The 14,225-nt window shown below is 34.6% G+C and overlaps 1 protein-coding gene and 1 long non-coding RNA gene across 2 annotated transcripts; both read right to left on the reverse strand.

The window, feature by feature from the left end:
* Window positions 1-4,080: 4,080 nt before the first annotated feature.
* LOC127834072 (uncharacterized) lies at window positions 4,081-5,476 on the reverse strand. The gene is made up of 3 exons (XR_008027782.1): window positions 5,382-5,476; window positions 4,886-4,960; window positions 4,081-4,323 (listed from the first exon to the last, which is right to left on the reverse strand). It is a non-coding gene; the product is annotated as an uncharacterized LOC127834072 (long non-coding RNA).
* Window positions 5,477-6,370: 894 nt separating this feature from the next.
* LOC127833679 (uncharacterized) lies at window positions 6,371-13,722 on the reverse strand. The gene is made up of 6 exons (XM_052359086.1): window positions 13,268-13,722; window positions 12,878-12,943; window positions 12,668-12,724; window positions 12,234-12,292; window positions 11,473-11,669; window positions 6,371-6,466 (listed from the first exon to the last, which is right to left on the reverse strand). Exons 1-5 carry the CDS (start codon window positions 13,326-13,328, stop codon window positions 11,478-11,480), a joined length of 435 nt encoding a protein of 144 aa, XP_052215046.1. The 5' UTR covers window positions 13,329-13,722; the 3' UTR covers window positions 6,371-6,466; window positions 11,473-11,477.
* Between the last annotated feature and the right edge of the window lie 503 nt (window positions 13,723-14,225).

Consider the following 14,225-nt stretch of genomic DNA (forward strand, 5'->3'; position numbering starts at 1 on the left):
GTCTACGTGCTTACATAAACAGTATGTGAAAAAATCGAATTTCATTGAAAACAAAAATCGTAGAAACTTAATGACGTCACGTTTATTGATGCTACTGAAAAGCTGACATGCTATAAATGTTTTCTGAATTAAGTCCTAACAAATAACATTCTTCGTAGGCGTGGTTATGCCACTTATCACCAAATATACAATGTGTTGTTTCATTACATTTATATACATGCTACATTTGTTGCATTTCTTTTAGAGCGGGTTTTAGCACGTGCATTTTACTGCATTATTTTCTTTATTTATTCGGAACTATTTTCGAAACATTAAGCTCCGCCCATAAGTTATTGCAGAATAACCCACACTTGATTTCCTTCTTTGTCTATAGAAAAAAAGTCGCGTGCCCTGTTAGAATAAATAATATTATTTACTTTGTCAAATATATAGAGAAGAGTGCTTAAGATGATCAATGCAAAGGTTTTCGCAAACAATAATACCGTTTTTTCCAAATCCTTTCACGCTTCAATTTGAAAATCATTAAATGTATAATATGTGTTGAAACGGTGCTAAAATCTATAAAACTATAGTGTCAAAAAGGTATGCACAAATAATGTTAACATGAAAACACTATTTTGCACAGAACACTTGTGAGTGTCATGGTGTTTCAATAATGTTGTTATTTGACTTTGAACAAATAATCACGTTTCTATTTTAATGTGAATGAAGTATTTTACCATCCATTCATTATGAATCAATTTATGCTGTATTCTTTACTCTGTATTTCTGTACTCCTGCAAGCCTTTCAACGGCTGCTCGTTCTTGCAACAACATGATTTTTGAGATGTCGAGCCTTTCGATCAAACCTGACGTTCCTCTATAATGCTGCAGGAGAACCTTTTCTGTGTGGCCCATGTGATTGATTTACCATCGCAGCTCATTTTCCTTTAGTCCCATCACCTGACAAAGAATGTTTCATTATATTGAGGTGTTAAGCAATAAAACATATAGTTGCATTTATGATCGGCTTTTGCTGCACAAAGTAAAACTGTTATTGTTGAAAGCAGTGAAATGCCTAAGTCCCATCCTTAATTTGCCAAATGATCATGTACCACAATTTTTTTCCTTACATTTCAATAACAAGTAAAACAATACGATAACAAGTAACATGCACAAGTATGCATAAAATGTGTTATTTCTCGTGTTCACAGAAGCTGAATGAAATATCCATTATTTTCTAATTCAATCGATAATAGCTGACATTTAATTTAAGTTGAAACTAACACACATAACATACCTGGGAAGTTGTGGCTATATGTTTCCGTAGATTTGTTGCAATTATTCTTAACGGACAGTTTAGACCTGCCTCCTATTTCACAACGTCCAAAGCTGCTCCTGCACCCATTGATTCCATGCCTAGTAAACAAAATAAAGCTACGGTTGTGCAATAGCATGTAAATCCTAATAAATTGAGGTAAAGTTTCAAACTGAACCAGAGTGTGCAATCAACATTTACGTTTTGGGTAACGTGCATGAAAGACATGAACAAATATTGTATATTCCTGTAACTTAAAACAAAGTTAAAGAACTTTGAGCATAAACTTAAAAAATGTTAAGTGCACAGGTGCTTGCCCTCTAAAGAGATGAATGGAACTTAGCCGGTGTGTAAGAAATAAGTCAACCTTTATAAGTAATAACTAATAAGTCAACGACAATAACTTGCAGCAACAATAACCCGAGGAACCAAACACGAATGTATTGGCTTCATTCACTCCACATTGTGTTCTCATGGTTGCGTTTGCCAAAAGCTGTAATGGCTGTTAAACCTCTTCCGGAAGAATAACGGATACCTTTTTATTTTCATCAAATACAAAATTCTGTGTGTAAAACAATGATTTATTAACACCGAAACTAGTTATTGACGCAGTTACTGATGAAATAAACTACATATTACCGTGAATACAATAAGTAGTGTCGTTATCAATCAATAAGTATCAATAGTATTCATGAACTCGATCATTGCGACCAAAAATACAATTCAAAGCGACGTCTAGAAAAGGGGATCAATGTCAACAAATTATTAAAAATGACTCCATTCATTCTAAAACATTCTGATGAAACGCGTTATTTTAGATACTGTAACATGCACATGAATCTCACCCTACCCATTTTCTACCGCATGTAGATTATTGAAATAATGTGATATATATACGTTTCAATAAAATCCTCAATATGTATTAGCTTTATAACTAAGTATATGAAATGAATAAACCTGCTCGTCGAAACCGGCGAAAAAATTAAGAAAACAATCAGGCCCGTGATGATTTTATATCAAAACAAATTTTGAGAGAAAGTCCCCTGAACAATTTTTTCATCTCGTTGAGGCTCTAGCTTTCCGCGCAATGCCAGAAGATTTTGATTCTGGAGAATCATTTTGTCTGTTGCAGTTAATTCTGAGCGAAGACTCAAATCCGAATCTCCAACTCCTATCGACCTTCTTTTATATGTTTCGATCCTGAGTAATTAACAAAGTAGCTTTTTCTTTTTGATCAGTTGAGGTAATGAAACTTGAATTGTAAAATTGTGACGTGGATACAAAATAGAATAATATGAAACGATTTAAACAGTTTCAGATATTATTTGATACTTCAAATATTACTATGAAAATAAGTGTAAAAACAAAAATACTCTCGTCATTGCTTCCAATTCACCAGGGCGACGTTTATTATTGAGAAGCAATCGGGCTTGTGTAAGCATTGACATTCGTCGGTATTATTCCGGCGTGGACACGTCAGTGATTTTATTAAGTTCCCTTATTAGGAAGTTGATAGTTTTGCCACGTCGTCTGGATCTCCGGAAGAGATACTTGCTTATTAAAGCGTCTCTCTTCACGAAGTGAAGCAGCTTGCTTGTGGACCTATATCTTCCATACTCTTTGAAGCAGACTGTGGAAGGGCTTTCCTTCTTTATAATCCACTTCCTGTCTTGATTTTGACAAAGGCCATTTTTTGCCGCGGTCATGTTTGCGATGTCGAACCCGATCTTTATGGCCACCGACGGATGTTCCATTTCGCTTTCACCGGTTTGCCCTCTGGCCAAAATGGCACATTTTGCAACAATGTCAAATAACCGACATCCAAGGCATCCCACATTGTTGCCTCGGGATGATCCATTTCTTTACGCAATAAAAGCAGGAGCCTTGCAGCCAATCTCATTCTATAGCTTCTATAGTTCTTCCTTTTTATCCGATTGACAATGCTACTCATGAAATGGACTTCCTCAAGGGCAACAATGAGTGGGTCAGATATGGCTGTGTCCGTGATGGCGTCTTGGTGCAAAATTGGAAAAACTTCAAGCTGCATTTGCTTACTAGGTGTAGATATCACCTTTCCTTGGAAAATAAGGTTCTGGATTATTGCCTCTTATGGTGTCATAACGTTTTGGTTTGGGCATTTTGATCTGTGTTGATGATAATTTTCCCGCAACATAATCCATTCAAAACATTACGGACATCCACCATATACCACAGGTGGTTAGCGTGTGGCTATGATATTAATTAGTGAAAACATCATTTTGAATGATAAATAATCATATTTTAACGAAAAATTAATTTTTCTGAAAAAAAATATTTCACTATCAAATATATATATAACAAGGTATGCAACTCAAAATTACCCCAAAACGGGGTGCATCGCTTTAAACAGCCATTACTTCATCAATTTTGCAGCGATTTTCATGAACCCGGTCTTATTCAACGCAGAAATATATTTCCTTTCTGGAAATGTATATATCTTGTTATATTTCTACACATGCTAGGTAAAATTTTAAGAAATAACACGATACACAATTCGCTTGACCCAGTTGACAATGATCAAACTAAAATTCATTTGCGGATCTGTGTACATTTTCCAGATGTTTTCGGATATTTTTCATCAGTTTCGAACAATAAAAGCATGCGTGAACAATGTCGAATACTCTTCCTGACTTTGATTGCCTGGTGTAGCATGTTTTATAATATATAGTCACCGGTGTTTGTCACAAAAATCTTTGCTTATTCCGCTATGTGCCGACTATTTACATTTTTGTTCAAAACAATTGTTGCGGGTCGTCTAGCTTGTTGGCACCTGGTATCACCTATTTTATCGTTATCGTCTATGCCGTCGTGCTCTGATTGTTGTTCTGTTTCACTGTCGGGGTCTTCTTTTTCATAACTTTCCTCCGTGTCTGTGTCTGAACAGTGATTCTTATAAACAGTCCAGTCTGATTCTGTCGAATTGGTAGAACAACTATTGTCATCAATATTCCATTCTGTTCCCGATGGACAGGACATGTCGTTCTCACCTGCAAGAAGGCGATGAATGCATGATTGCATGCTTACGCAAAAAAAATAATCAAGCGCAGTTGTTATATCAAACTGTCACAAGGTACATTATGACTCAAATACACTTATTTTCTTAAATCACATAATTTGAATTTATGAATTCTTTAACGAATACTTCTTATACGTGTACATATTTTTCTTCAACTTATAAGTTGACCAATTTCGATAATGAATAGTGTAAAATGTAGTGAGAGTAAGAGTCGTAATTGCAAAACATTGATAATGATTTGGAAATAGATTGTTATATAAAAGGTGGATAAGGCACAACAATTGTACATATCAATGTCTATACATAAATACAGATTTTTTTTTACAATAAATGCAAGTCATTAATCAAATTCAAACATTTACAATACCAAATAAAGACTCTTATACATTTATATATATATGGAATTAATGCCATATATTGATAAACATTATAACATCTATGTCATAAGATTCTAATCCATGTTCGAGTCCTTTTAAGTTGCGGAAAATCACTTACTTTTCCAAACCTTAAATAATAAACATTTATTTATTAACCTTTGCTGTCTATTTCGGTTGCTGCATAAAACATCGTACTTTGACTGGTTTATGGTTTGGAGACTTCGCTGTCATCTAATTGTAAACAGTCAGTACCAGCATATTATAAATCAAACTAACGCTTTGCATTCGGATATCGGTCGAATATGAATATGCAAATGTCATCACTATAAATATCCAAACATGTTAATAATTAAAACCGACCATCAAACTTGATTTCAAACATGTTCAATTTAATATATACAAACAATCTATAACATTATGTATATGCATTACGCCAATATTGTTGGTCTGGTTTCCAGTACTTGTATTGAACTGCTGTTTTTTATCACGCATATAATGTACAGTACACATCCAAGTATGCATTTGTTTCCAAATGTTCATATTAACCCGAGTTCTTAAAAAAGACGCAAATACATGAATTTAAATTTAACGATCAGAAGGACCATTATTTCGTTACTGCGGTTATTAAAATATGATATAATTATTTACGCACGCTCGGTGGCAGTACTAGTGGCTGCCCACAACACGTATTCGCTGTCTGATTCCTGCGACACTTCCTCATTGGCATCGGTCTACAAGTGGTTATCTGAATATAAGAAGACAAAACTAATATATAAAAAATAACGCTTTCCATTCTGATATCTGTTTCATACAATTAAACAACATAAGTAATTATTATGCTTAAAAATGGTTATATTTTAAAACTCGATTAAGAGTACTGTTTCAATACATGTTTCATTCTGTTCAAATACACTATCCTCTATTTTCCCGACCTGTATGCCCTTATTATTTTTCTTTAGCAACGCCTGATTGATGCTGATGTTTTTCAATACGAACAACATTTGATGGCCAAATTCTCAAATTTTTAACTCCAGAACACTGCTGAATTTGTAAATCACAAGTACTGCGGATTGTACTATGTGTCCCTGTTTTACTTAACGTGTTGTGCCATCAGTAATACAAGGCTGTAAAATTAAGCTGCGTTACGACAGTACACAACGTAGATAGGGATGTTAAGTAATTCCACGAAACTTAATAAGACGTTTAATTAGACATTTAGTGATTTACACCGTTCTCGGACTTTTTTCATGAATCAAGTTATCGACTATCAAACTACCACATAAACGTCTTAAAATAGTATAACATGAAAAGAATGGAACACGTATTTGAACGTGAAACATCCAGATTATAAGACTAAACCTCATTCGGAACTCAACTAAACACAAGGAAATAACACCTGTGTCATTGTTATATGCAGTTGCGTCACATTTATAATCGCATCTTGACAAAAGAGTAGAGGTTATTGTTATTTAAATGACAAAGATAACTGCATGGATTTAGGTCGCATTTTTGTTATACGTGTAAACTAGCTGAACAGAACATCGTTCCCTGAGTTACGAATAATTCTTATTTAATCCGAGTGTATTTTTCATATGACCCGAAGTATTTCCCTGCTAACTGAAAACACAAGAATTATTTACGTACCTTTGATGTCAGTGCAAGTTTCTGCAGTCACTACATCTTTGTTGTTAGCTTGTTTGGTTGTTTCATTCTGATCACCGCTTTCCATGACGTCAGCTTATCATAAAAAGTCGATACAATATCATTCAATTTAACGATTTCCATTCCGGTATCGGTTGAATATGACTGTGCATCACTACACGTTTCAGAACACGTGAATAATTAAAACCGGCATCAGAAATGAGTTCAAACCTTTTCAATGTAATATGTGCGAATACTCTATAATAGTATTATAAACGTTACACCAATATGGTTGATCTAGTTCCCTGAACTTGTATTGTATTGCTAATTTTTTATCACGCATACGGTATAGTTTAAACATACAATTATGCATATGTTTCCATTTCATTTACCTGACTTCATAAAATAAGAAATAAAATCTACATTGCAGAATCTAAATCATGACTTTAATTATGCGTCAAAATGATCTAATTGTCATCATACGACTGATTTCAAAGGAAAATAATAATGCGGAAACGGTTTGGGCAACAGCCATTTATTTCATCACCTGCTGGTTCCTGCCGACCACAGGTCATTTGTTATGTTATTTATAAGAAGTTCGGGAAGAAAATCCCAACTCTACACGTCATGTTAATGGTGAGCAAAATATGTGCTCTCTACGAAAGCAGTACCAATTGATTGTTATCATTACCTACTTCATGTGCTTTGCTTTCCTGTAACTCAAAACACGCAGGTTTAAATTTGAGATCGATATGCCCACTATAGCGTGTATTGTATACGATATACTAGTATATAATGTAATAACAAGATGTGATATGCTTTTTTTAATGTGCGGGCAAATAAGCAGTAGATGTACAATCGCTATGACTGCCATGCAACTAGAGCTTTGTAACAGACGTGACGAATATCCCCACATGCCGCATTGACACAGAATATTGTGCAGGTTGCCTTCACAAAAAACAGCGGACACCATGCTCTATGTTTAAAACGAACTAAGTGACCCCGTGACCTAGTTTTTGACCCGGCATGGCCCATGTTCGAACTTGACCTAAACATCATCTAGGTACAACTTCTGACCAAGTGTGGTAAAGATCGGATGAAAACTACTTGAATTAGAAAGCAGACACCATGCTCAATATTTAAAACGCACTAAGTGACCCCTTGACCTAGTTTGTTACCTCTCATGACCTATGTTCGAACTTGGCCTAGACATCATCTAGATACAACTTCTGACCAAGTTTGGTGAAGCTCGGATGAAAACTACTTAAATTAGAGAGTGGACACCATGTTCAATGTTTAAATCGCACTAAGTGACCCAATGACATAGTTTTTGACCCGGCATGATCCATATTCGAACTTGACCTAGACATCATCTAGAAACAACATCTGACCAAGTTTGGTGAAGATCGGATGAAAACAACTTGAATTATAGAGCGGACACTTAATACGGACCGACAGACCAACAAACCGACCGACAGACCGACCGACTGACCGACAGACAAGCTGACTCCTTTATAACCCCCTAAACTTCGTTAGTTGGGGTATAATTAAGTAATGGTACCGTTTTGGTTTATTATATATGTAGGAAAGAGCTAGAATCAAACTAAAATCGTGGATTCAAACCTATTTGTTTCGAAATCGTTTAATTATAGTTTTCTAGCTAAATTCGTGTGAACAGGTGGCTTATTTATTGTCTGTTTACGTCCTTATATAAAGTGGAATTACTGAAAAGGACAATTTAATGCTATTTACAAGCTAATAATTAGTCCTTAAGTAACTGGTGTTATAGTTTTTGCTAATCTTATAAAAATACCATTCCGTCGCTAGTTTGAAGTGCAAAGTTTTTCTTCGTCTTATAATTTGCAACACTTTAATTGTGAAACGTAATTACAAGTCAGTGGCGAATGTGATAGAGTGCGGACGTTTCTACCATATTTTAAGACCAGTGGTTGGTAGTTTTATGTGAATATTTACTTTTGTTACTTTGATGACAAATACACTTTAAAGGAATTGGAAAATCAATTGCGGAAAATTTGCAGAAAATATTAAGATTAATATTATATATTTTATTTGGGTGGTGCCTTAAACATATGTTTGAATGTTCAAAACCATAATGCGAATAATTGTGTAGTCATATTACGATAATAATAATATATTATCAAATATTATTGAGCGAGTGTCTTAAATGACACAAGATTGCATATTTACAGTAAAACAGTATTATCGAAAAATAAACTTAAATTTAAATACCAATAATTGATTTTTTATGAAAAAAACGCCCAAAACTGGTACCTCCCAAACAACGTGCGCGAAAAAAAAACGTAGCTAACGTTCGTTTTGTGCATCACATATTTACACAAAGTCAACACAAATTTGAAATGGAGTGTTCGGACTCGGAGTTATGTTTTGGCGGCAATTACGCGTGACTTTAATACAATAATTATATTGCTAGAGATAAATACATACCATTATTAATATTGACATTCAAACCAGAAGTGGTACAAAATAGCCAATTCATAAGATTTAAGCTAAATTCATTTTTACGTAAGTTACCTATTCGTGCAAAATACAAATATATGTAGCGATTCCCATCGTTAAACAATTGCTTTAATAACTAGTAATTGATGTACCATTTTGTGTTGTTAATACAATAAACCAACTTTAAAGACACAATTAAAAATTTCAGCAATATGTTCAAACGTTTAATATTGTATTAAGTACAACATGTTATTAGGACACTTTGCGTACATTTGTTTAAGTTAGTTTCCAAGAACAGTTGTTTTGGATTGTAGATTCTAATTTGGATAACCATTCATGTTTTAAAATCTTAATATTATAGCGAATGTATGTTTCCCCAAGTCGCCCATAATATATTCATTCGTAGCGATGATTGCATCTATTTGTTAAGTTTTTTTGCATACAAAAAAAGAAACATTACCTCAGCAACCGCTTTATAAAAAGAATTAGGGCTCATCGCAGTTTTGAAACTCTTTGAAACAGTGAAATATCAGTTTTATTTCACTGATATTTCTCTAAAAACCACCGGAAAGCATAAAATAAAATAATTTGATTTCGCTCGCTCGCTCCAATTATTTGGGAGTCGAAATACGTTGAACAACTGACAAAATGCTGTTGCTTTATTGGCCGACAAAAACGCTAAATAAATAAAAACTTTTAAGTAAATGAATTCCTGCCAACGTTAAGTGTAAATATGCACAAACAAGAGAGCATAAAAGGCCCATAGACGCACACCTGAGATTTAAACGAACTGACCTGTTCTGTAAAGACCAAGATGTCATTAGAACAAATGTTCTAACCAACTTTCATGAATAGTGAACACCCTGGAGGCCACGTTTTTCATTAGACCGGAACCATTTTCATACACATCCAAGGTATCATTAAAACAAATATCGTGACCATGTTTCATGAAGATTGGACGATAAATGTGACTGTTAAGAGAGTTAACAAGTGTTTTCAAAAGCCATATAAGGAAAAATCATTGGAAGAAATCTTCTGACCAAGTTTCATGAAGATCAGACAATAAATGTAGCCCCTAAGGTGTAAACAAGGTTATACTATAGCCATAAATATAGCCATATAAAGAAAAATGCACCAGCATTTCCCAGCCCCCTGGTAGCTATGATTTTCAAGCAACCAGAACCATTTTCGCCCTTGTCCAAAATATTATTGGGACCAATATATTGACCAAGTTTCATGATGATCTGACATTAAATGTGGAATCTGGAGTGATACAAGCTTTTACTATAGCTCTATAGGGAAAAATACCACGCCTCCTTGGCGGCCATGTTTTTTTGACCAACCGGAACCATTTTCGAACTCATCTAAGGTATGTTTAGGAAAAATCGTGTGTCCAAGTTTCATGAAGATCGGACAATAAATGTGGCCTCTAGATGTTATCAAGGTTTTACTCCAGCCATATAAAGCAATTTTAGGAAAAATGCCCCGCCGCCTGGTGGCAATTTTTTAGAGCAACCGGCATCATTCTCGAACTCGTTTAAGATATTATTGGGATGAATTATCTGATCAAGTTTCATGAAGATCGGACAAAAAATGTGGCCTCTAGATTGTTAACAAGGTTTTACTATAGCCATATATTTTCATATAAGAAAAAATGCCCCGCCCCTTGGCACCCATGTTTTTCAACCAAACGTTACCATTTTCGAACGCATCCATTATATCATAGAGACCAATCTTCTGACCACATTTCATGAACATTGGACTAATAATGCGGCCCATACAGTGTTTACAACGTTTATTCAAGCCATATATAGCCATATAAGGAACAATTCCCAGCCCCCTGGTGGCTATGATTTTCAAGCAACCGGAACCATTTTCGCCCTTGTCCAAGATATCATCAGGACAAATCTTCTGACAAAGTTTCATGATGATCTGACATTAGATGTGGCATCAAGAGTGTAACAAGCTTTTACTATAGCTCTATAGGGAAACATACCACGCCCCATTGACGGCCATGTTTTTCGACTAACCGGAACCATTTTCGAACACATCTAAGATATCTTTAAGACGAATCTTCTGACCAAGTTTCATGAAGATCGGACAATAAATGTGGTCTCTAGAGTGTTATCAAGGTTTTACTCCAGCCATATATAGCCGTTTAAGGAAAAATGCCCCGCCCCCTGGTGGCCATTTGTTTAGAGCAATCGGCATCATTTTCGAACTCGACTAAGATATTATTGGGATGAATTATCTTACCAAGTTTCATGAAGATCGCACAAAAATGTGGCCTCTAGATTGTTAACAAGGTTAAACTATAGCCATATATTGCCATATAAGGAAAATGCCCCGCACCTTGGCAGCCATGTGTTTCAACCAAACGTTACCATTTTCGAACTCATCCATTATATCATTGAGACTAATCTTCTGACCACATTTCATGAACATTGGACAATAAATGTTGCCTCTAGAGTGTTAACAAGGCAAATGTTGACGCCGCATGACGCACAACGCACAACGGACGACGGACAAAAGGCGATCACAAAAGCTCAATGAGCACATTGTGCTAAGGTGAGCTAAAACATATAAAATAAAAATCGGGTGTTTACGCAAAACTCTAAACTTACTTGTTCTATATGGTTTCCAGGCCTTGGCCAGAACTCCACTGTTTTATCAGCTGCCAGTCCTGGCTTTCTTTGAAGCTAGCCGTAAGTTTGTCCCTATTTTCCTCGATATGCATTTGTTTCTCCTTTGACACTTGCGAGATCTTGTCGTAATCCTCTTCATGGACCGCTTTAATAACTTGAACTTGCGACATTTGTTTCTGTGTTTGATGTTGATGCATCAACAATTGATCAATAAGTGAATTCGCAGTATACAAATACAATTAAAGTATGTATACGAGTTGGTACAAACTCACATGTTATGATTGAGTCGAATATTGTATTTCCGATCCAATATGAACATAAATACAGGTTACTATAAAACTTTATTTTTAGTGTCTGGGATTCTTACATACTGTTCTTAGAGTGTATTAACTGCAATAAATACTGCATGCTTTACATTGTTATATATTACTCACTGATCTGGATGTGTTTTGGAAGTGTGGGGAGGTTTATAGGGTACACATAAAAGTCGGCTCAAGATGTACCCATTCTATCATTTACCCTTCCTGTTTGACTGATTTGTACGGTTTACTGTTTTGAACAGGTAAATGTTGCTTGTTAACCGACTACCGTGTCCGTTTCATGGGTATAACCAGTAATTGATGTATAAAGAGAAGATTTTGAGAATGCCCCCTGAGCTCCGTTAATTGCTATACAGACACAATGCTCACTACGCCATCGCGACCTCAGACTTTTCGAAGTTAAGTATATAATATTCATACCTGGTTTTCGTTTTGTTGCTTTTTCTCATTTGTCCCTGAGTGTAGATTCGTGGTTATCTCTGTCACAAATAAGAAACGTAAACAAAAAGGCCAAATAACAACACGCATTAACTAATGGTCACATGTTTTTTGTTGTTGTTGAATCATACGATGCTAAAATGTTGCATATGTGTTTAATTATATGGTTCATATTAAACAAATAATAATAAATAATTTTCCCAATACAATATCATTTGAGATAATACAGTAACAGCACCACAACCAAATCAATAATTAAGCTTTAGTTAACGTTTTGTAGTAATCACTATATAACCTGAACTATGTTGTTAACAATTTAGCATCAAAATGACAGGTTATATATTTAATATTTTAATAGTATTATTGTTTGAAAAAGGATAATACCACTTCAAGCATGTTGTTTTAAATGTACACACCTGAAAGTGGTTCTGAGGCAGCATGTTGCACAGTTGCTGCGTTTTCATTTTCATCACCTGCAAAAAGACAATCGGGTAAAATGCGTTCATCTCAATTCTATATAGATTTAAAAGCATATATCTCATGTAGTTTACAAAGAATAACAATTGCATCACCTGTTTACGATACATACTGTAATGCAAATTGCGATTTTAACATTAATTGATTACCTGATATTTCATTCACTGTCTGGTCAACTGACCATGACTCTTCATACTCAGCAGGTTCTAGTATGTCTTAATAATAAACATGTTAAAGTTTATATTAACAATTTGGTATTGATGTTCATTTCTTACCATAATGGATGAAACGATTTCAGAAATTGTTATAATTAACGAGCTTTATTAAGGACTGTACTGCTCGTTAAACACGTAAAACACATTAAGAGTATTATATTAATAATTTCGTGTTTATAATATTCAAATAGATAATATGTATTACGATTAATGATCCATTCAAATAGGATTTAAAAAACACACAAATAATTGAAGCATAATATATATTTTAAGTTTTTGAAAGAATATCGGTACAAAACAATATTAACCATAAGTGTAACTTACCTTCAATCGAAATTGCATCTAGTAGTATTCCTTCGAATTTATTAAGATGTCCCTTTCCCATGGCGATTGATACCCTTGCCACCTTCGTGTTTTCTAACAAAGAGCTTTGTAATCTGTACACATCTGTGTGGACGTTAAGGTTATGACCAATTTAGTCTGCCACCATTTTCAAATTCGATTCGGTCATGCCAAGAATCTGTTTTAAAATAAAATAAAAAAATGTTTTAAGTAATTCTTCATTAACTTATGTTTCACCTTCATTATGACTTTATAAGAAATTGTTGACATGAGATCAATCTAAGATTTAGTATTTGAACATGGTTTTAAACAAATGTACCTGTGATGTTGTTGCCAGGTATTTGCGTAAAGTTCGTGTCCGTATACGATTCGGTTCTTTAAGGCCAGGACACTGATTTGTCACTATCCGCATCACTTCACATCCGTCTAACGGTGTTCTGTCACTCTGTCTATAATACGCATGATTGTGAAAATGATTAAGAACGAATTTTATTAACTAACACAAATAAAAATAACTTTTTTAAATTTATTTTTCATATGAAGAACTAGAACGTAATCCTTGTCATAATGAAACAATAAATTATATTTTTTATTTAAATATGTCTTATACTCATGAAAATGCGCACAATTCATATCCATTGTGTACATGGTGCAATTGACTGTGTTTGTAGTTTTGAACAGTTACGAAAAAATAGCTATTAAAAAAGGTCCCTATGCGATTCGTTTTATATAGACATCATATAACAGCGAAATTCGCAAAAGCGTAATATGCCCGGTTTTCTCCCATGTCCTTTTGTCAGGTTGATCATTTTGTATACCTTCAATCATTTCACCACAAAACCATTCTTTCAGTGTAATCAAATCTTCAGAGAGGGTCATTCTTGCTGGTTGATTTATGTGTCGGAGCTTTTGTCGTCTTTTTGCGACGGACGACACTTTA

Source organism: Dreissena polymorpha, chromosome 6 (assembly GCF_020536995.1).
Source record: "Dreissena polymorpha isolate Duluth1 chromosome 6, UMN_Dpol_1.0, whole genome shotgun sequence".
NCBI classification, from domain to species: Eukaryota; Metazoa; Mollusca; class Bivalvia; order Myida; family Dreissenidae; genus Dreissena; species Dreissena polymorpha.

What these genes read in the sequence shown, in the direction of transcription:
- LOC127833679 (XM_052359086.1), bottom strand. Translation starts at nt 13,328, where the DNA reads ATGGGAAAGGGACATCTTAATAAATTCGAAGGAATACTACTAGATGCA. An exon ending in AGATGCAATTTCGATTGAAG is followed by an intron (nt 12,944 to 13,267) that starts GTAAGTTACACT and finishes TTTATTATTAAG; the next exon opens with ACATACTAGAACCTGCTGAG. An exon ending in AGCAACAAAACGAAAACCAG is followed by an intron (nt 11,670 to 12,233) that starts GTATGAATATTA and finishes CATCAAACACAG; the next exon opens with AAACAAATGTCGCAAGTTCA.